The 24,431-nt window shown below is 41.2% G+C and overlaps 1 protein-coding gene across 1 annotated transcript in view; it reads left to right on the top strand.

Moving 5' to 3' along the window:
* Positions 1–24,431, top strand: part of DNAH2 (dynein axonemal heavy chain 2) — a 6,636,854-nt gene that overhangs the window by 5,299,383 nt on the left and 1,313,040 nt on the right. The window contains exon 67 of the mRNA XM_044077324.1: positions 18,878–19,003. Within this exon, the coding sequence (XP_043933259.1) occupies positions 18,878–19,003 (126 nt within the window). The remainder of the gene's footprint in view (positions 1–18,877; positions 19,004–24,431) is intronic.

The following is a 24,431-nucleotide window of genomic DNA, read 5'->3' on the forward strand; positions in this document are numbered from 1 at the left end:
TTAGTGTTAAAATGGGCCTACATGAAGCCAGATGCTAGAAGTCTAAACCTCAAAATGCACTCTCTCGAGGCACTCCTAAAAATGGAGAACATCGATATCTGTGAAGTAACTGAGACCTGGTTCAAGGCTCCAGAGAGCACCCTGCAATACCAGGCTACAACTCTTACCATACTTTTCGGCCACCAAAGCAGGACCAAAACACTAAGGGTGGAAGAGTGTCAATATTCACCAAGGATATTCACACCACCAGGCTAGTTGCCCAACACTATGCGTCTGAAATTCTCCAGGTGCAACTAACACTAGGTAAGACTGCAATCCAAATTGTAGCTTGCTACAGATCCCCCACCATACGCCAAGATTCTCACTACACCTTTCTGAACATACTGGAAAATATTAAGATAGAACCAAACACCCTTATACTGGGTGATTTTTAACTACCCTGCCATTAACTGGGAAAACTACTCATGCACCAACACCTTTGCCCAACAGTTCTTGGAATTCATAAATTCCAATGCCCTGGATCAACTAATCCATAGTCCCACCAGGGGCTCCAATATCCTAGACCTGGTCATTACCAACATGGGAAATCAATGCTCCACACCTATGGTCACCCCCTCGTTAGTCAGGTCTGACCATAAGCTAATCACCCTTAACACCCACATCCCACCCCACCCCCAGTAAGGAAACCTCCATAAAAAACTTCTCTAAAGCCAACTTCATGCTACTCAAGTCAGAAGTGACAAACTTCATGACACCCATGCAGACGGGAACTGAAAGTTCAACTGCTGAATCCTACACTAAGGCACTGTACGAGCACATCCACTCATGCATGAATCGTGCCATCCCAAATAGAACCAAGATGCTCTCATCCAAAAAAGAAAGCCAATCTGGTGGTCCTCTGCCATAAACAAACTTTACAACAAAAGGAAGAAACTGTTGCAGAAAAGAGGAAAGTCCCAGGATGCAAAAAACTTCCTTACCAGCCTCAGGAAGAAACTGAGATCCCTCATAAAATCCTCCAAAGCTAGTTACGAAAATAAAATTGCCAAAGATTCCAAAGACAACAACAAGGCATTCTATAACTATGTCAAGAATCTAAATGGCAATGCTCAGATCTGCTCTGAGCTAAAACAGAATGGCATTAAATATACTGATCCCAGGAATATTGCCAATATCCTGGCAGATCGATTCAGTGCCAACTTCACCCCCTAAATGGCCCATCTCAATACCGGAAGATTGCTAAATTCCAGTAATAACGGCCACACAGGTAAAAACGCACTCTCCAAAGCTAAGAATACAGCATCCATGGGACCAGATGACATCCTGGGCTGTGTACTACATGAACTACAATATGAACTGGCACCTCAAGTGTCATGTTTAATCATAGCCTCACCTCAAGTTTCGTGCCCACTGAGTGGCGCAGAGCTACAGTTATCCCACTCCACAAGGGGGGATCCACCTTGGATCCCGGAAACTACAGTCCCATCAGTCTGACAAGCTTTATCTGCAAGGCCATGGAGCGTATTATCATAGAACTTATAAACAAAGACATTGGCAACCTTCAAACACTGGACCCCACCCAGTTTGGTTTCGTGAATGGCCGATCTTGTCTCCTGTACCTGATTGACTTCTTCAAATCGGTCTCCAGAGCCATGGACAAGGGTAAGGTGGTCTTCGCAGCCTATCTAGACCTTGCCAAGGCCTTTGACACCATCCCCCACTCTGGAATCATAGATAAACTTAATAAGCTGGGCATTAATCCCTATGTCACCCGATGGGTTGCTAACTGGCTTACTGATAGAACCCACACTGTAAAAGTAGCCGACTCCAAATCCAGCTCCAGACAAGTGACAAGTGGAGTACCTAAGGGTTCAGTCCTAGGACTGTTCTTGTTTGGCATCTACTTCTCTGAAGTACAGGCCAACACTAAGGGACTCTGGATAACAAAGTTCGCAGATGAATGCAAACTGGGAGCCATTATTGAATCCCCAAATGATGTGGATCCTCTAAAAAAGGGCCTTGCAGAAACAGATGCTTGGTGCCAGAGCCATGGGCTCAAGCTCAGTGCCAAGAAATGTATAGTTATCCCCTTTGGGAAAAAACATGTATCCGTGAATTACCATATAGGTGGCAGTACACTAAACACCGAAAGTGTGATAAGAGACTTAGGGACACAGATGGACAGTGGTCTCACCTTCGATAACCACATTGCCACAACAGTCAGGAAATCCTTCTATGTGGCACACCTCATCACTAAGGGCTTTTCTTCCAGAAAAAAGGAGGTCATTGTCCCACTGTACTCATCCCTCATTAGACCCATTATAGAATACAATGCCCCGTTTGGTATGTACCTCTCAAGACATCTGCAACAACTGGAAAGGCCGCAGAAATACCTCACTAAAAGAATCACAGGCCTAAAGCAGATGTCCTATGCTGACCGGCTTAAAAAACTCCAGCTATACTCTGTCGCATATCGTCTACTCGGAGGCGATCTCTGCTTAACATACAAAGCTATGTCAAACCCAGAGCTGTTGGACATGCTACACTTAAAGAAATCCCAATCCCTCAGAGCCACACGCTCCAGGGATCTAAACCTTGTCATCACAATAAACAAAACATGCTGGAGGGACAGGTTCCTGACCCAGAGACTCCCCAGATTCTGGAATAGACTACCCATACATGTCAAGCAGAGTGCCTCTTTGGCCCTTTTCAAAAGGAACCTTAACGATTGGATGGGAGAAAGGAAATTCACCACGGGGATCACGTCAGTCGCCCTGCTAGACAGGGGTCCAGGGAAGTAAATAGTGTGGGAAGAAATAGCCAGGGAATTGTTATGGCTAGACTTGTATAGGCCCTAGGGCTGATAGCCTAGTACCAACCTATGAACCTATGGATCTGATGAATCTTTAGCCTCTTTAGGTATTACAGCTACCACATCTTTCTTCCAGGATGTTGGTACTTCTCCTTTTCTTAAAATACTGTTAAACAAAACCCTTCAGATTTTTATTAGCTTTTTTCCCCCTAGCTTCCAAACTTCCATAGGAATACCATCTACTTCTGGGGACTTTCCTTTAGCTTGGTTATACATCACCATGTTTATCTCATCTCCTCCTATCCTGTTAGTAATTGATCTATCTCTAACCTTGGGCATATTTAATTATTCCACAAACATTTCCATTTGAACCTTTTCTTGATTTCCATATTTCTCTGCTTTATACAGACTTTCATAGCATTTCCAAAATATTTCTAATACCTTTGCAGCATCTCATACCCTCTGTGTTATGGGCTCCCTAAGCTTTATGACAGCCCTTTCTACTTTTTGTTGCCTGAGTCATTGTGCTAAAACTTGTTGTGTTCTAGAGTTATTTAAAAAAGCAGTTGCTTAACAGCAGTCTTTCTAAACTCTTGCAAATTATTGAGGTAATCCCTTGTTTTCTGTTTAGCATTGTGCAGTTGCTTCTCTTATTGTTTTGTGAGATTCCTCCTATTCTGCAGTACTTAAACATTTGTCAGTCCCCCTAAATAATTCTTATCACTTCTTAACCATATTTCCTTTTCTTTTATTTTCACCTTATTTTAAAATTCCACTTTTCTTTTATCCCACTCCCTAGCTATATTTTATTTTTATTTTACATTTGTTGACCGGGATAGTCTGACTGGATGCATGTCCATTTTCAGTGGAGGTCCAGAAGAAATGTATACCTTCTCTAATAGTTCCTGAATAATTTCCACTACCCATTCCTTAAATTCCTGTCTTTTCAACAGGTAGATGGGAAGGCGGCATTGTTCATTACCCTTTGTTTTTACAGTAAACTCTGTGTTAACTGGAACTCAAGCAACCAGAAAAAAAAAATCAAAGAAATACAGTACAATTTTCATGTGCTGCACTTCCTGTTTTCCCCCGCAGAAACATACCTTATGTTTTTAGAGGTTTAGAGTTTTAAAAAGGAAGATAGGAATAAATTATCTCTATCTCCAACCTAAGAACAAGTCAAACCAAACAAATAGTATCGGGTACAGTATTAGTTAGGCCTATTTTTAATAGTAACGCTCAAGCAGCCAGAAAGTACAGTTATACGGCATCTACCAATCCCCATGGGTGCCGATTAACTGAGAGTTTACTGTATTTTAGTTATTATTAGGACATGATCTGAAATAGTTATTGGGTGCATATCAAGACCTTCAGTTAAATGCACACGTTCCTGTGAAATGTAAATTCTGTCTAGTGTAACCCAGTTTTTGTATCTTGGGGAATCGTATGTAAATTTACTCCAAACTCATATTACTGAATTCACATCTTTCATACCAAATATTTCTTCACAAGGCTACCCTCATTTGTTATGCTTTCTGGGGTGCCTGGACACATCTTCACAGCTGCAAATCAAATTCCACTCTCCACCTATAAATAATATTCCTTGCCGAAAGTTGAATATTTCTCTCAGAACTTTCTTAAGCTCCATTATAGCAGCTTTAGGTTGAATAAAAAAGGAAGCCAGTGTGATCCTACTCCCTTGCCAGTAGCCCTTTAGTACTTCAAATCTACCATTATTATCTTTTTTATCCTCTTCTATCACTACCGGAGCTGTTCTTGCAATTCATTTAAGTACTCCTGTTTTCCTTTGTCCCAGGTATTCCTCTTAATAACCATCCTGAAATCATTTCTTTATCAAATTTGTGTGTTCATTTATTTCCAAGTATGTATTTTGTAGCATAGCAACTTGCACTGTATATTTTTTAATATAGTTCACTGCTCTTTCTATTTTGTATTTATTTGTGAGACCATTGATATTTAAGGACATTACAGAAAGCATCACTGTATTGAAAAGTTATTATTCCCACCTTTAATGTATACATCTTTTTTTTTTAAATCAAGTGTCTAGTTCCAACTTTTGTGTTACATGCATACACTGTTAGGCAGATTGAACTTTTATACAGTTGTTTCTTTTCATATCCATTCGAGCCTATGTCATGTCTTGCAAAATGTTTTGTTTTATTGAAACCCATCAAACAAAAAAAAACACAACCAAATACCTCCCAAAACGTGTTAACTTAATAGTAAAGGAGAACACTGTGTACATCTTCAAATATTGAAGTTTTACCTTCATAAAACATAGGAACAAGTGTCTCAGACTTACAGCCACACTCATAGGCATGCGTTAACCTAAAAGAAAGGTTATCCATGCTAAAATGCATGATGCAGCCTATGATTCTAGTAAGTGCTGTCTGTTTTTGTCTTATCTTTATAGATCTCCTAACTGGAAAAACACATCAGTACTTTTAGAGAACATCATCTTACAGCCAATTTCTCCTTTTTCATAGTCCGTTTCTGTTTATTAGATTGTAACCAGTTTCTCTTTACCAGATTGTCTCCATGGAGATATGAGGGCCGGATACAGAATTGTTATTAAACATATATTTATTTGCTAGAATAAAAAGCCTTATAATATTCACACAAAAGTCTACTGGCCTTCTCTGCTGAGTTTCTATTTTCACACTGGGATAGCTAGAATTAAACTGTTACTCAGTGTGCAGTCATTTTGGAAGTCCCCCTATAATGAAATGTTGACAGTAGTTTATATGTTTTATGTCTGTGAAATGTGAGCAAATGTTTCTGTTATGCAGAGCTTTCCACCAGACCTCTAATGTGAATAAGCTGTTGCCCAGATGGACATTCCAGGTCAATAGGACAAACAAACTAATTGCTGTTGTGACGATTGGGGAGAGATGGGCAAAGGCTGCCAGCCTAGTCAAATAGAATTTGATATATAATTCTATCAACTGTATAAATAAATGTAAAATACAGGCTTGCGTTTTTAAATGTAGGAAAACACTGTGAAATGTGGAACTGCAAAATAGGCGACAACATTACACTGTACTGGCCCAGTGAAACATGTTGTATCCTTTCATGTTAGAATTTGGCCCGAGGGCGGCTGGATGAAGATTTCATGCCAGTTGTTTTAAGGCTAAAGTTTATAACCAGAATTAGATGTGGAAGGTGCTTTTATTGCTTTTGTTTCTCTTAGCATATACATGTGAAATGTCTTGTACCATTGTAAGTTTCTGAGGAGGGGTTAGATTGCTAAATAATGCAGTTTGTGACCTGAGAACTCAGACCAGGTGTTAAGATGATGCGATATGAATACTGAGAAAACTTAAGTGTCAAAAATGATGTAATTTTGGGAGGGCCTTAGAGACATGTTTGTTAGTAATGTTTAAATACCATTTCTCACAAGAGAGCTGGAGCATTTTGATCTTATCAGCACTCTGCTTATGCTCACATGAAAGTTTTAGCACTGTGATATCTTAGAGGAATAGTTAAAGCTAGTAAAGATTAATTAGGTATTTTTCTTTGAAACTAGACCTGTCCTACTGTATTATTTTAAGTTTCTGTGTGATTTGTGAACTCTTAGATATCTCTGTGTTGTAGAAGTTTTGTCTTGTGTGTTAATTATTTATTAGTAAATATTTTTAAAACATTCTGCCTGTGGCTGCTTTGTGTAGAGATGAAGTATGCTTTAGAGTACATTATATATTTATAGAGTTTACTGTCTAAGCCCTTCCAATAAGCCTTAAACTATATAGTCACATTACCATTGGATATTAATATTGCACAGTAATAATTGGACACCCTTTTAAGGACCTTTTAGTAGCTGATATTATTAACTAGATGGTGGCAGTAATTACTACCATATAGTCTGGGTAAAGGGGCACAGCTGAGGAATCTGTGACAGCCTTTCCCAGGAGTGTCTGTGAAGTTGTAAAAATACTTATCTCAAAGTTTGTGTATGTTGTGTCAGCTACTTGGGCAGGGACACGAAGCGCTGGTTGGACAGAGAGGGTACTGGAGGTGCTAGATTGCCCAGTTAGGCTGAGACCTGGACCCTATAGCTGTGCCAGTGGGGAGTCTTATTGGGGACCTGGTGAGCAAGAGAGCAGCCAGCCCCAGACTGACTGTGATCTCTGTGTGCACTTAAGGGAAGTTGTACTTTACTGTGTATATTAGTTATCCTTTCCTCTTCTAGGAGACAGTCTCCCTGGTGTTAGTGGTGAGGATTCAGGCTCCTTGATTGCTGGGCCAGGGCACAGTCATCACAAGTGTATGGCAGTGGTGGGATCTACTTCACATACTAATTGGCTTGTAGTGGTGTGGGTCGAGCGAATTCCTGTAGCTTATGTACAGTGATCTCTAAACGTGTTTTGTATTGTAAAACAGCCACACAGTGTATACCAAGATTTCAGATCACAATTGTTTTTCTTTTGTTAGCTTAGTGTTAGTCAGGGTGAGCAGGCAGCATGTCAGCAGAAGAGTATGGAAAGCTGACAAGGAGCCAGCTGGCGGAGATGTACCAGGCTAGGGGGTTGGTGCATGGAAACCTAACTAAGGCAGACCTGATTGCAACCTTGGTTACAGCTGCATCAGAAAACAGCAGCCTGGAGGATAATCAGACTGACAGTTGAGATACAATATCCTCGGAGAATGGACAGCTCATCTTTTCTGCAGTGGATTTAAAAATCCAGCTGGAGCTCAGGAGACTTGAGTTGTAGACCAGGTGTATGGAACTAGAAGCAGCCGAGAGAATTTTATTTATTTTTTTATTTATATATATTTGTTGACCGGGAGTGTCCGATTGGACATAGGTCCATTTTCAGCAGAGGCCCAGGGAGAAAAGCTCCACAGTTAAAATAAACAGACAGTAGTTACATTGGATTACATAGCGATTAACTATTTACATAGCAATTACTTATAACATATTTACAGATGAAGAACATAGTACATCAGTAGACAACTAGAATCTTTACCTGTGAAGTACATAACAGAGATTAACAAATGTTACAATAAGAAGTTCCTACTGTATAATAAGTGCTATGTTTATGAGCATCTGAGCTTACTATAATCAAGGTAGCTAGTGGAGTGGAAAGAAAGGTAGTGGTTGAATGGGGTTGGTGATATTAGAGTGGGAGTTGCAAGTGCATAACCAGCATGTTTTAGGTGCGCCTTTAGTAAAGATTTGAAGTGGGTGCATGATGGTATGGAGGTAACTGTGGTTGGGAGGGAGTTCCATAATTTGACTATGGCGCAAGAGAATAGTGCTTCACCAGCAGAGTTATTGGCTTTAGTGATCTGCAAGTGATTTTTTTGCTGGATCTTAGTGGTCTGGTGGTGCGATAGGGTTGGAGTAGATTCTGGAGGGATGGGACATTTAGTGGATGGTTTACTAGTTTGTGGGCGAGTGGGAGTTGATACCATTGAAGGAGGTGAGGGAGTTCAAGCCAGCCCAGTTCAGCAAGTGAGAGACAGTGGTGACTACGGTAGGATGCCCTTGTGGCGAATTTGGCGATTTTGTTGTAGCAGGTCTCTAGCTTGTTTAGATCGCATTGCCTTAGGTTGGTATATATTGGAGAGGCATAAAATAGGGTAGAGATAAGGCGGGAATTTGCTATTGAAATCTTTGCTGCTTTGGTGAGAAGTTGCTTATTTCTGTATAACGCTCCTAGTATTTTGTGGACTTTTTTTTTATGGTCATGGATATGTGAATGTCAAATTTTAGTTTATTGTCTATTTCCACTCCTAGCAATTTGGTGTGTTCAGTTGGGTATATAGTGGTGTTGTCTTTTGCTGTGATGTTAAAGTGAGAATTGTTTTGAGTATGTTTGGTGGGTTGGAAGATGAGTAGTTTAGTCTTGTTTGGGTTGAGTATTAATTGGGCATCGGTTAACCAAGTTTCAACAGAGGAAAAGGCTTCCTGTGTGACTTTTTGCAGTTTGGGTAGGAACTGGGCTGAACAGGTGATGGTTGAGTCATCTGCGTATTGTATGAGTGTGCCATGTTTGGTGGCAGAGGCTAGATTATTGGTGAAAACAGAGAAAAGTAGGGGTCCAAGGATGGATCCTTGGGGAACCCCTATGAAGACAGGTAGTTGGGGAGATATGTCATTGTTGGCAGTCAGACAGGTAACTCTGAAACTAGTTGGTGACTGATTGTGAGAAGGATCGGTTATTGAGGATAGAGATAAGTTGTTTGTGTGTGACCATGTCAGATACTTTAGATAGGTCTAGGAAAGTAGCAGAGGAGAGATAGCCATTGTTTTTATGCTGAAGGATAGTGTTAGTAAAGGAGAGTAAGGCAGTGGTGGTGCTATGGTTTGGTCGGAAACCTTGCTGAGTAGTGGAAAGGAGGTTGTTAGTAAGGAGGTAGTCTGAGACCTGAGAGTGTATGCATCTCTCTAGTATTCTGGAGAGTGGAGAGAGAATAGCTTTGGGATGGTAATTGGTTAGTTCTCTGGAGGGTCCGACTTTTTGGAGGGGAATTATGTGTGATACTTTCCACAGTGTGGGAACGTAACTTTCTGACAGAGATCGGTTAATCAAGTGGATACTGGGTAGGCTAGAGCATCAGCTGCAATTTGTAGGTATTCACTTGGGAGATTGTCTGCTACTAATTTGGTGGGCTTAAGTTTAGTTAAGAGTTTTTTTATGTTGGAGGTAGGTACAGGAGAAAATGAGAAAGCAGTGGGGAGATTACTGTTTGAAGGTGTGGGTTGGAGGGGAGGGGGTTGTGTTGTTTAGCTAGTGATAGTATGGTTTTTGTGAAGTGTGTGTTGAATGAGGTAGCAATATTTTCTGAGGAGTGAGGGATGTTAGAAGGAGGGGTACCAACTTTACCTGGGTGGAGGATGGAGTTTATGGAGGACCACAATTGTTTGGGGCTGTGTTGGGAGGAGCCTAGGGCAGACTGGTAGTATTGGAATTTGTCCTGTTTTATTAGCTTTTTGACTGTATTGCGTAGTTTTAGGAATTTCTGTCTAGTTGAGGGGGTTTTGGTTTTGCGCCAGTGCTCCCAGGCTTTAGCCCTGTTTTTCATTTCTGACTTGGTTTTCTGTAGCCATGGGGAAGGTTGTGCTTTGATTCTGGAAAGTCTTATGGGGGCATGGTAATTAAGGATGCTCAGAAAGGTAGTATTAAAAAATTCAACTACGTCATCAAGCCTGAGGTACTTTAGAGGTTGCCAGTTACATTCTTTGAGGGATGAGATGAATGTGAGTGGGTTAAAGTTTAGTTTTTTACGTATTTGACAGTAGATGACAGGTTTAGCTTGGTATAGGTATTTTTTTAGTAGGAATGTTGGGGAGTGATCACTGAGGCTATCTGATAAGCAACCTGTTATATATGACTGGGGCTCTTACTTACTAGTATCCAATCCAGGGTAGTGTGCTTGCTGGAGTTTTTATTTATCCTGGTTGGTGACTGGACTAGTTGGGTGAAGCCATGAAGGTTAGTGGAGGGATGTTTTGTCCAGGTGGGAAGTAGCATCCAGTTATGTTGATGGTTTTGTTTTGGTTTATTTTGAGGTTGGTATATATTATTTCTTCATTGCCTATTTGTGGAGCTGATGATTTTAAGATCTGGAAGTTTAGATGCTGTTTAAATATTATAGCTACACCGCCTCCTTTCATGTTTAGCCGGTCTACTCTTAGTATGCCATAACGTGTAGGGAGTATTTGCTCATTGGTAATGTGAGGTTTTAGCCAGGTTTCTGTCAGGATGACTATATCTGGGGAGTACAAGTCTATGGTGACATGGAGTTCATGGACTTTATTGGATATACTTCTAATATTTAGGCTTAGTAGAAGGAAGTCACTTGGCTTTCTATTGGTTGTACTATGGGAGAAGTTGTGGTTTCTAGTCTGATTATGAGGATTGGGGTTGGAGATGGTAGGGCCAGGGTTGGGGTGGATGTCTCCACTTAGGGCTAGTTTTGATATGCATGAGGTTATTAGTTTTCTCAGTTTTTGAATGTGTTTGTTTATAAGGGAAACTTTATGATTGTGCTGTGTGGGTCATAGGTATGGTGGGAGGGTTGCTATGTTAAGTTGTAGGGATGTTTTATGTTTGAGTAATGTAGTTGGTAGAATATGTGGGGGGTGCATAGGGATGGTTCTTGAGTTGGTGGGAGGGGAGCTGAGTAAGGGTGAGACATGAGTGGTGGTGTGAGTAGTAGTACAGTGGTAGTGGTTGATTGGGGGAATGATGGAGCTTTAGTAGGATGTAAGATATGCAAGGAGAGTGCATGCAGTGAGCATAGGTAGGGTATGCTTGTACATGTTAGTTGAGGAGGTGTGATAGTAGTGGGAAGATGGAGGAGGTAGTGTTGGGTTAGCACAGTGGTTGGCTATTGGAAAGATGGGAGGGGTTTGTGAGTGTAATAAAGGTGGGACCACTGGGAGCGAAGAGGGTAGAGACCCTGTTAGTTGCTCTTATGAGGGGGCTGGAAACAATCAGGTAACACAGTTAACTGATAAATGAATATTTGATAGTGACAAGGGTGGTGGTAGTTTTAAAAATGGTGCCTGCCACAGGTAATATTTATTAACTTTGAGATTGTCTTAAGGTAATAAACATGGAAGAGGAGGGGAGAACAATGGTGTGAGCAGGTAGTTCTTTGTACTGCTGCTAATGAGCCAAAGCAAAGACAAGTTTGTGTTTAAGAAACAATCACAATTGACCAAGGACTGCTGTGAAACTGTAAGTCATTTCTTAACCATTTCTCAGGTGGAAAAACAGGATAACCTTGTATCAGTAGGCTACTGTGGTCTCGGTTTAAATTAACAAACACACAGTATTGATCAGTTATGGATACTGTTTGCTAACAGAAGAGAATAAGAGAGAAAGTAGAAGGTGTGTGTGTGTGTGTGTGTGTGTGTGTGTGTGTGTGTGTGTGTACACTCCAAAGCAGAGTGCTCTTTAGGGGACAATGAATATTGGCTCAAACAGGTAGACACATACTCAAAGTTAACTTTAGCTGTTTGCAGACAGTTCAGACCCGGACTGCGCTTTTCTTATAAGAATGTTAAAGGTGGTACCGCAGTTGAATATTTAAGAGTGGTGTTAGGTCTAGAAAAGAAGAGTACAGAGAGGAGTAAGCACTTTGAGATGGTAAAGATATATTATAAACATTACAAAAAACAAACTGTGCAAATAGCTACTGTATGCAGCAAAATATGTCTTGAACCAACTACTAGTATATGCAGATACTGAGCCAAATGGGAAACCATCTGTTAGAAGAAACCTCAAGACAGTTATGCAATCACAGATAAAAATATAGCGAGCAGCACTCTGTCGAAGTTGTCTGTGGTTCTATCCACCAGTAACAGCACAATTATATAGAAATAATTAGACACCAGTATGAGCTGTCTCACACAACACAATTACATGAATAACATTAGTAAACAAGGTGCAGCTATGCAAATAGACCATACTGTTATACCAAAAACAACTTAGTGCAGACAAAATGCTAGCATGGCATTGTAACTTACAATAATAAAGCATAAATCATATTAGATGTCTAACACAATTCAACAGAAACATATACAGTTGTAAAATGTCTAACACAATTCAACATAAATAGGCATTTACAGTTGTAAAACACTTACTGGAGAGACACTGAGCTCCTCATGGGGCCTGTAGCAGAGTGGATTGTAGTTTTAAAAATGGTGCCTGCAACAGGTAATATTTATTAACTTTGGAATTGTCTTCAGGTAATAAACAGGGAAGGGGGAGGGGAGAACAAGGGTGTGAGCAGGCAGTTCTTTGTACTACTGCTAATGAGCCAAAGCAAAGACAAGTTTGTGTTTAAGAAACAATCACAATTGACCAAGGACTGCTCTGAAACTGTAAGTCATTTCTTAACCATTTCTCAGGTGGAAAAACAGGATAACCTTGTATCAGTAGGCTACTGTGGTCTCAGTTTAAATTAGCAAACACACAGTATTGATCAGTTATGGATACTATTTTCTAACAGGAGGGAATAAGAGAGAAAGTGAAAGATAGTGTGTGTGTGTGTTTCTGTCGGGGGGGGGGGGAGTGGGGGGCTGCTTACAAGCCAAAGCAGAGTGCTCTTCAGGGGAAAATGAATATTGGCTCAAACAGGTAGACACATACTCAAAGTTAACTTTAGCTGTCTGCAGACAGTTCAGACCCGGACTGCGCTTTTCTTATAAGAATGATAAAGGTGGTACCACAGTTGAATACTTGAGTGGTGTTAGGTTCAAAGTTAACTTTAGCTGTTTGCAGACAGTTCAGACCTGGGCTGCGCTTTTCTTATAAGAATGATAAAGGTGGTACCGCAGTTGAATACTTAAGAGTGGTGTTAGGTTGGAGAGACACTGAGCTCCTCATGGGGCCTGTAGCAGAGTGGATTGTAGATTGTAGAATGAGGAGACTAGTAGCTGAAGAACAGACAGAGAAAGCATGAGAGGGAAATGCTGACTCTTCGCCAGAGTCATGGAGGTAATGGGGAAGGGAGTAACTGGACCCCAAAAGCACAAAAGTCAGTAAATTTCTTCCACAGTTTAAAGAGGGGGATAATTTTGATAGCTTCATTCATATGTTTGAGCGGGTATGTAAACAGTATGAAGTTGACCAAAGGCTCTGAGTACGGTTCCTGACCCCCCCCTTACTCCATGGTAAAGCTGTAACTTTTTTAGCAAAAATGCATGACACTAACTGTTTTGATTATACTGCTGTAAAAATACATTTTTTAGAATGTTTTAAGCTAACACCTGAAATGTATAGGAAAAAGCTTCGTGAGCATAGATGCAAGGTAGATGAAAATGTATGTGAATATGTTGTTGAACTTGAGCACTTATTTTCATAGCTAGGTGAGTGGATGTCAGGTCACCACCTTTGAAGGGCTGGCAGACCTTTTGGTAAGGGAACAAGCCCTTAGCACTTTGCCTGAGGACATGAGGATCTGGTTAGCTGATAAACAGTGTGCTACTTCAGAGGAGTTGGGGAAGAAGGGAGACCTATACCTAGCAAGCAGGGCAGCCCTGCCCAGGAAAGGGACCCCCAGTACTGCTCTTAGGACTAAAGGAACCCATGGTGGGCAGCACAGACTGCCCCAACAGAATCCGTCAGTAGCAGTGGAAGCCACTAGTCCAGGTAAATGTCCAGGAGCTGGGGTTAAATATTTTGAATGCAACCAGTGAGGCCATGTGGCATACAGGTGTCCACGGAGGCAAAGTGGGGAACCAAAGGTGAGGGAGCCAGTAAGTGGGAAAGACAAAATGCCAATAGTGGGTTGTCTTGAGACAACAGGTGTCTGGAACTACCATCCTGCAGATGTCCTGAGAGGGAAGGATTTGGATGAGGCAGTAGTATGTACTTATGCAGTTACATGCAGTGAGGCTAGGAGACAAGCATGTGACTCTGGTAGCCTGGGGGACACCCAGACTGACTGCATACTTGCAGCCAGGTCTGCTGAGGTGGTTACTTCAGGTGGTGAGCTGCGCTGTAGTAGTGAGACTGAATGTGAGCCACAGCTGCTTGTGGGTACTGATGTTCCCTTGGACAGGGTAACTGTAAAGGTAGAGGTGAGTAGTAGTATCCAAGCTGACAGTGAAGCACCACTGTCAGAGGATGCCAGACTTCCAGTGGAAGGGGAGCTGGGAAGGGTTACAAGGAGAGACTTGAGAAAGGCTCAGTTCTCAGACCCTACTTTGCAAGCCTGAGGCAGATAGCTAGGGAGGCACCTGATTCTCAAGGGAATGGGGAATCTGTATACTGGAACAAAGGATTACTGTGCAGAGAGTGGACCCCTGAGGAAGTGCTAGAAGGTGAGAGAGTACAGCAGTTGGTAGTGCCTAGAGCTTAACACCTGGCGCTTCTAGCCATAGCCCATGATATTCCCTTTGCAGGTCATATGGGCATAAAACGTACAAAGAGGTGTATTATGTAAAATTTCTATTGGCCTGGAATTTCCAGAGATGTAACAGGGTACTGCAGGTCCTGTGAGCAGTGCCAAAAGGTAGGCAAGGCAGGAGACAAGGTAAGAGCCCCTTTGATGCCATTGCCTGTGATTGAGGAGCCATTTCAGAGGGCAGCTGTGGATATCATGGGTCCTCTGAGTACCCCAAGTTCCACAGGGAAAAAGTATATCCTAGTGGTAGTAGATTATGCTACACGATACCCTGAAGCAGTGGCTTTGTCCTCCATTGAGGCAGAGAAGGTGGCAAATGCTTTGCTAGAGATTTTCAGCAGGGAAGGTTTTTCAAAGTAAATACTGTCCGACAGAGGTGCCAATTTTATGTCAAACCTGCTGGCTTGTCTGTGGAAGTCCTGTGGGGTGAAGCACATGAAGACCAACCCCTACCGTCCCCAGACTGATGGTCTTGTTGAGAGGTTAAACTGTACAATCAAGTCCATGCTACGGGCATTTGCAGATCAGTTTAAGAGGGAGTGGGACTAATATTTGCCCCATTTGTTGTTTGATCCCCAGGAATCCACAGGTTTTTCACCCTTTGAGTTGCTGTATGGGCATAGATTTAATTCTAGATGAGTGGGAAGTTGAGTGTGAGTCTCACAAGGAGTCTGTTTTGGCATTTGTCCTGAACCTCAAGACAAGGCTTAGGGAACTCATAGGCCTGGCCCAGGAGAACCTGGCAGAAGCCCAACAACAGAAAAAGGTGTGGCATGACAGGAATGCTCGAGCTAGAGAGTATGCTGTAGGGCAACAGGTAATGGTTCTCATTCTTGTCAGACACAACAAGTTGCAAGCAGCTTGGGAGGGACCCTACAAGATGGTAAGAAAGGTATGTGATGTTAACTATATGGTGGAAGTGCTAGGCAGATGCAAGGGCACAAATTGTACCATGTTAACATGATGAAACCTTACCATGATAGGGAGGCCCTTGTGCTGAGCATTTGCAGTGAATTGCAGGAGGAGTCTGAAGGAGATCTGGGGACTGATCTCCTCAGTGAGGCTCAGGCTGACACCTTGGTGGAAGGGGTAGCACTGTCCCAGCAACTATCTCCTACCCAGGTTCGAGAAATCCGAGCAGGGTTGCAGGAGTTTGGGGGCATTTTCACTGGGAAACCAGGAAGCACCCACCTGGTGCAGCACCAGGTGGATACAGGACCCCAAAGGCCTATCAGGCAGGCCCCTTATAGGGTGCCTGAGAGAGTCAAACAGACTCTAAGGGAAGAGGTACAGGAGATGTTGGAACTAGGGGTGATTAAGGAGTCCAACAGTCCCTGGGCCTCACCAGTGGTGTTGGTGCCAAAGCTGGATGGTGCCAAGGATGGATGGCAAAAACATGTTCTGTGTGGATTACAGGAAATTAAATAGTCACACAGAGTCAGATGCTTACCCCATGCCTTGGACAGATGAGGCCCTAGAGCAGCTGGGTGGGGCTAAGTATCTTACAGCCATTGATCTTACCAAGGGTTACTGGCAGATGCCCTTCACTCCCAGTGCTAGAGAGAAGTCAGCTTTTGTGACTCCTTTTGGCTTGTATGAGTTCACAAAAATGCCCTTTGGGATGAAGAATGCCCCAGCGACTTTCCAGAGGCTGGTAGATCATATCTTAGTAGGAGGGTTTACCCTTGCTTACATGGATGATATTGTCATCTACAGCCATTCCTGGCAAGAGCACCTTCAGCATGTCAGGGAGGTGCTGGGCAGACTACAGAGGGCAGGGTTGACCATTAAACCGAGCAAATGTCAGGTGGGTATGGCAGAGATTTCCTGCCTAGGACATAGAGTGGGGAGTGGTAAGATAAGGCCAGAACCTGCTAAAGTGGAAACTATTCAGGCATGGCCTGTACCTGTTACCAAAAAGCAGCTGGGGGCATTTTTAAGGACAGCAGGGTACTACAGAAAGTTTGTTCCCAGTTATAGTACCATAGCTGCTCCCCTCACAGACCTGACAAGGAAGAACAGGCCAGATAAGGTAATGTGGACCCCACCATGTGAGCAGGCATTTTAGCAGCTTAAGGAAGCTTTGGGAGGATCCCTTGTGTTAGCCAGTCCAGACTATAGCAAAGAATTTGTTGCGCAGATGGATGCTTCAAACTGTGGGGTGGGGGCTGTACTTAGCCAGATTTCTTCAGAGGGAGAAGAGCACCCAGTGGTTTATCTCAGCTGTAGGCTCTAACCCAGGGAGGAATGTTATGCAGCGGTAGAAAAGGAATGTCTAGCCAGAGTGTGGGCTCTACATAAACTTCAGCCTTATCTGTATGGAAGAAAATTGACTGTGATGACAGATCACAACCCTCTGACATGGTTAAACAGAGCCAGTCAGCAAAATACCAAGTTGCTAAGATGGAGTCTGGGTTTGCAAGTATATGATATGTCAGTGCAGCACCGCAGTGGGATTAGCAATGCCAATGCAGATGGGCTCTCAAGACAGGGAATGGGGTGAGGTACACCCAAATAGACCTGACACTCTCAAGAGACATTTCTCAAGAGGCACTTGAAAAACTTGCTTGAGTTCCCCGGGGGGAAAGAGATGTGATGATTGGGGAGAGATGGGCAAAGGCTGCCTGCCTAGTCAAATAGAATTTGATATATAATTCTATCACCTGTATAAATAAATGTAAAATACAGGCTTGTGTTTTTAAATGTAGGAAAACACTGTGAAATGTGGAACTGCAAAATATGTGACAACATTGCACTCTACTGGCCCAGTGAAGCATGTTGTATCCTTTCATGTTAGAATTTGGCCCGAGGGCGGTTGGATGAAGATTTCATGCCCATTGTTTTAAGGCTAAAGTTTATGACCAGAATTTAGATGTGGAAGGTGCTTTTATTGCTTTAGTTTCTGTTAGCATATACATGTGAAATGTCTTGTACCATTGTAAGTTTCTGAGGAGGGGTTAGATTGCTAAATAATGCAGTTTGTGGCCTGAGAACTCAGACCAGGTGTTAAGATGATGCAATATGAATACTGGGAAAACATAAGTGTCAAAAATGATGTAATTTTGGGAGGGCCTTAGAGACATGTTTGTTAGTAATGTTTAAATACTATTTCTCACAAGAGACCTGGAGCATTTTGATCTTGGACATCTAACTTATCAGCACTCTGCTTATGCTCACATGTAAGTTTTAGCACTGTGATATCTTGTAGGAATAATTAAAGCTAGTAAAGATTAATTAGGTATTTTTCTTTGAAACCAGACCTGTCCTACTGTATTATTTTAAGTTTCTGTGTGATCTGTGATCTCTTGGATATCTCTGTGGTGTAGTAGTTTTGCCTTGTATTTTAATTATTTATTATTAAATATTTTAAAACCTTCTACCTGTGGCTGCTTTGTGTACAGATGAAGTATGCTTTAGAGTACATTATATATTTATAGAGTTTACTGTCTAAGCCCTTCCAATAAGCCTTAGACTGTATAGTCACATTACCATTGGATATTACTATCGCACAGTAATAATTGCACACCCTTTTAAGGGCCTTTTAGTAGCTGATATTATTAACTGGGTGGTGGCAGTAATTACTACCGTATAGTCTGGGTAAAGGGGCACAGCTGGAGAATCTGTGTCAGCCTTTCCCAGGAGTGTCTGTGAAGCTGTATAAATACTTATCTCAAAGTGTGTGTGTGTTGTGTCAGCTACTTGGGCAGGAACACGAAGCACTGGTTGGACAGAGAGGGTACTGGAGGTTCTAGCTTGCCCAGTTAGGCTGAGACCTGGACCCTATAGCTGTGCAAGTGGGGAGTCTTATTGGGGACCTGGTGAGCAAGGGAGCAGCCAGCTCCAGACTGACTGTGATCTCTGTGTGCACTTAAGGGAAATTGTACTTTACTGTGTGTATTAGTTATCCTTTCCTCCTCTAGGAGATGACCTCCCTGATGTTAGTGGTGAGGACTGAGGCTCCTTGATTGCTGAGTATTAGTTATCCTTTCCTCCTCTAGGAGATGACCTCCCTGATGTTAGTGGTGAGGATTGAGGCTCCTTGATTGCTGAGTCAGGGCACAGTCGTCACAGCTGTATATGACTTATCCAGGCACATTGATGTGATTGTTCATTATCGTCATTGTTATGTTGCTCATATCTATCATTTCTGTTTAGCTAATGTATTATTTTCCTCCACAGGGCTTGGAGGAAGATATGGAATACCTAGTAGGAGACTGTTTGCTGGCAGCTGCATTCCTTTCATACATGGGACCATTTTTGTCCAGCTATCGTGATGAGATTGTCTCCCATATCTGGATGAAAGAGGTAATTTTGCATTGCTGCTGTTACTTTGTGCACTTGCAGTTAATGCATGAATGTATATAATTGAGATATTGGTATTCCAGACAGGTACTGTATGTATATATTGAGAGTTTTTGTCTAGCAGACATTGCTTGAATAAGCTTCAGTCACACATTACAACACAGGCAACAGTTGCAAACTCCATTAGAGAAAATGTTAGATTTATAGGTACATGGCTTCTCTTAGTGAATGCAGCATTGTGATTAATCACTAATGTTGAATGATAATGTTAAACTGTAAAATGGAATATTCTGCTAATATTTCAGGCTGCATATTTATATTTTTTATTGCATGTCACCCTTCTAGTAATCTTACAATAATTGAAAATGGTTTGCTGAGCATATTTCTTGTACACATGTAGGAAATGTTGGGGGGCCATCTTGAAGATACTTTAACTTACTCAGTGTAACTCCACTTGTCCAGTTTCTTGCTCACCTTCCCAAAGATTCTTTCACTCCTCACCCATCACCTATTTTTCTTTCCAACAAATCTGACATTCCTCAATGACAACATCGACCTAGTGCTCACTCACTCCCCTATCTCCTACTACTCAGTCCATCTCAGTATAACTTAAATACCTCTCCTCTCCCCTTTCTCTCACTTGACACCCTCCCAGAAAAAAAATTTTCTTCTCCACCTGTCATCAAGTTCCTAAAATTTACATTTCAGCTAGCTACACTAACAAATATCCAACTAATTTGTAGTTACATGCAAACAAACCCTAGTTCCCCAAAGTGTATCCTTCTGTCGGTTACTTAATTAGCATATACTAGTAACCAAGTGAAGAGCCGAAATCCAGTAAAACTGCTTTATTAAATTCACAAAAAACAGCAACAATACTGTCCCATGTTTTTTTTTCAGCATGTCTAAACAGTGCATTTGTGTCTTTTTTGTTTTTCATGTCTCTGTCATGTTCATATATTCTTTCTCTCACCCGTCTGATAGTTTTGCCTATATAATAGGCCAAACAATCCAAGCAGCTGGCAACATAAATAGCCCAATTAGTGTTGCAATTATATTTCTCCTTAATAAGGACCTTATGACCATTAAGAAAGAACTGACACCCTAACAATATAAAAGAACACATTCTACAACAGCCACATTTGGACATACCTTGTGTTCCAAACAAAATACCACTACTATCCCTATTTTGTTGTTTTTTCTCAAGTGACTGTTTAATACTAAGATCTTTTCTGTAGACCACTATTGGTTTATCCCCCAATATCCTACCCAATTGGGGGTTTGTAGATATCAGTAACCAGCTGTGTCTTAATGTACAAGCTATTTTGTGACTATCCAAGGAAAAGGTGCCAATAAAGGACATGTTGTAGTTGTTGCCTTTGGACACTTGTATTTCTCCAAAGGCAACAACTACAACAGGTCCTTTATTGGCACCTTTTCCTTGGATAATCAGGAAATAGCTTGTACATTAAGACACAGTTGGTTATTGATATCTCCTAACCCCCAATTGGGTTGTATATTGGGGGACAAACCAATAGTGGTCTACAGAAAAGATCTTAGTATTAAACAGTTACTTGAGAGAAAACAACAAAATAAGGATAATAGTGGTATTTTGTTTGGGACACAAGGTATGTCCAAGTGTGGCTGTTGTAGAATGTGTTCTTGTATATTGGTAGGGTGACAGTTCTTTCTAAATGGTCATAAGGTCCTTATTAAGGAGAAATATAATTGCAACACTAGGTGGACTATTTATGTTGCCAGCTGCTTGGATTGTTCTGCCTATTATATAGGTAAAACTATCAGACAGGTGAGAGAAAGAATATATGAACATGAGAGTGACATGAAAAACAAAAAAGACACCGATGCACTGATTAGACATGTTGAAAAAAACCCTGGGCACATATTTGGGTATTTTGTCTTAAAACAACTTAAGAAGGATGACAGGTAGAATTGTGGAAGAACATCTACTAGTTAGGTTGTTGAAATGGCAGCTCAGGCTCAATGCTTTAGTTGAGCCTGGGCTAAATGACACTTGTTACATTTCATTTATTTTATTTTTAAATAATGTAGATGCTAATGTGTGTATTTATTCAGTATTTTGAAGTATATCAAATTTTAATTGATTTTACACAGTTTTTAATGAACTTTTATTAGATTAGTTGTTTATTTGACTGTTTCAATTGTTAAGTTAATTGATTGGGCTGGGTTTTAGTTCTGATGATGTCCAGACGGATGAAAGTGCTAAACTTTTCAACAGTATTGTTGCTGTTCTTGTGGATTTAATAAAGCAGTTTTACTGGATTTCAGCTCTTCACTTGGTTACTAGTTTGTGTGGTGAGAGACTTAATTAGCATATCTCAGCAGCCGTCTAAATGGAGATAATATTAAGAATAAACTGGAATGGCTGATCTCCTTTCTTAACACCCACAACTACTGAATCTTGAATAAAAACTAAAGGCTCAGTCTTCATTACTGCTTTCTCAGGCATAACAGAAAAAGCCACACAGCAGCAAGGACTCGTTCTTCAAAATATATTCTTAGCAAGTGTTTGTGGATTTTTTTTTTTACTGCTTTCTCAACTACTACTACTGTATGTTCAACAGCAGACCAGGACGTAGGGTGTTTAGATGATCCATGGTACTTATAAAACAAACATCAAAACCATTGTCCAAAGCTAGAAAATATCCAACAGTGACCACACTCAAATTGGCAAATTATGCATCTGAACATCAACAACATATCAACTAACTTTTTTTTAATCCCCCCCTTTCAAATGTCACAAAATTCAACCTCCTACATAATGAAATGTTTCCACACATCATTAATCATGAAGACATTAACATTCTTGAGCCTGATTATTTTGAAGGAAATAACATCACTGACCTTGGCCTTACTCAACTAATTAGACAGTCAACCAGACCCAACTTTAGTTCAAGAAGATGCTCCCTTTTGGATTTTCTTATGAAAAAACTACCCCTTCCTTTAGCCCAAAATCCTCCCTTTTATTTCACGTAATAGCCACCTATAACAAGCCTTCTTTAAAAGTTACCACCTTCTGTCCCAAGACCTTCAAGATTACAGAACTAAACCAGGAATTATCATAAACTGTCTTGCAACCTTTCCTCCAAAATACAGGCCCCATCAACCCTGCAGCCTCTCTAACAGCCACACTACTCAACCTTCAAGACAAATATTTCCCCAGTACCATGGATGCATCGCTAAATTTAAAATAAAATGTTCACCACTGCTTTTTAAGCCTTTTTCATTTTGAGAAGACTTAAAAAGCTTAGATCAAATGGAAAAACTGTCACTCTCCTGAAACCAGAGGAAACCTATATCCCTTAGAAATCAAAAGTGCCACCAATAGACATGAATCTTCTTTCACTCCACTCAAAGTTCAATGATAAACAGCTAAAAAAATTGGAAACTTGTTAATGGCCTCACAGGATGCACTCTGTGCAACACCCTTTTGCATAAAGACTGCATCCCCATCCTTTCAGGCAAACTTAAAGCACTAGATTTCCTTAAAAAATCCTCTGTCTTACTCATTCTTCCCAGACAGAGAAGTCTCATTCTCAGTTGTGAACCCACCTCATTCACATCTCCTTTCTGTTTCATAACAATAGCAACCAAACAGATTGAGAAATAATTTTACAAACTCAAGTGCACTCACAGATGCAGATGGCCTTCTGCTTTGATTTATTGTACAATACAAAGATCTTGTGCATATCACCTTTCACATCTTTATGACGTGTTCCTCCTTCAGCACAGTGTGTACGCTGTCAGAATGAGTAGTAATAAAACCCACATCTTAGCAACCAAAGCTGAAAGCCCTAAATAATTTAAACCAATTTTAATCCTACACAAGCTATGCAAACCTTTGAAAAAAATAGTCTTCACTCAACTTACAGAACAGACCCAACAGTACAGTGTCCTCTTGCCATATCAATGTGGCTTCTGGCCTGGGCATAATACTATGATAGCCCTGTACAGCTCTCACTGATTGTATCCTCATGGGCAAGGAACTTTTAGCAAGTGTTCACTTCATCATCCTGATAAAAACCTTCGACTTAGTGGACCATCATCTTCTGTAAGCTCCCCTATTTCAACTGTAATCAGACAAGAACTCCCTTGCATGGTTTGGAAACTTCTTGGACAAAAAAGACTTTAAAGTTTATGTTAGATTTTCACTCTGTCCTTCCTCACACCTGTTAATTGTCAGTGGCATACAAAAATAAAGCTCTGACTATGGTCCAGACAGCCGGATTATGGTTTCTGGTGCTTGACAGCACAGGCAGGGAAGATGGGTTTGCCATCCTGAGGTGGGGAGTTGAGTGTTGTGCACTAGCAAGCACCTAGCTGATCAACATAGTTGATCCTGGAGGCTGGGGGCAGATGAAGAGTGTTGTCCAAAGGAAGGCAAGGCAGCAGCTGAACAGACCATGGAAGTGTGGATGATTCTCCAGTGTAGACCATTGGATGGTATGGGCATGTGCTGGATGTGGGTCCTAAAGAGAAAATACACCCGGGATCAGTATGATGCTGCTCCAGGAAGCCTTGATCTCCTAAAAACCACAAACATGGGTCAGAGACAGTCTAGGGTGGCTAAGTTGTGTTCATCAGACCGGTTGGTGAGGAGAAGCCGTGGAGACAGCTAATAGTCAGCTGCAGGGAGAAAAAATTCTACATAAATTCTTTCCTTCCTCACCCCCAACTAAGAGTACCTCAGAGATCTATATTTTCACATCTGTTTTTCTCTCTATGTGTTTTACACCTATCATGGACCTCCTACAGCTCAGTATCATTCTGTATGTAGCTGTCATGGTCATTTATGGAAGCAAGCCTTTCCCCCTTGCCATCAAAACATAACTTGAAATGACCTTTCTGTCCTCTTTAACTGTCAGTTTAAAAATACTTGTACTCCATACAAAGAAGTCGTAATGTATGATCTTCAATACTAAACAAGAACTTTCTACTGTTCGCACCGAATGAACCATTCAGCTTAATAACTAACTATCCTTACTTCAAATACTGTGTTATCTTGCTAAATCAAGGCCTAAACGTTCAACCTCATATTTCTACCACAAAATCAAAAGTCAACTCAGTATTTTACTGGTGTAAACTGATCTCCCACTTTTTCCTCACTGCTACTAGAGTAGCCACAGGCAAAAGAACCTCCTGATCATAACCAGTCTGACCTCCTTCCAAGCCATAGCTTGCAGTGTCAGTAGCTTTATCTCCATGGCCCCAAAACAAAACATCACTCTAGTGGCCTTCAAAAGGCAAAATGGCTTCCAGTTAAACAGAGTTGCAGATCTAGCCTCCATCACTTGTACATTCTTAAACATACAAATGTTTCTCCTTTTTTGAGTGCATACAACAACAACATTAACTAAAAGATGCACTGTGTATAAAGTGAAAAAACAGTCTC

Source organism: Protopterus annectens, chromosome 7.part0 (genome assembly GCF_019279795.1).
Source record: "Protopterus annectens isolate FY-2018-M chromosome 7.part0, PAN1.0, whole genome shotgun sequence".
Taxonomy (NCBI): Eukaryota; Metazoa; Chordata; order Ceratodontiformes; family Protopteridae; genus Protopterus; species Protopterus annectens.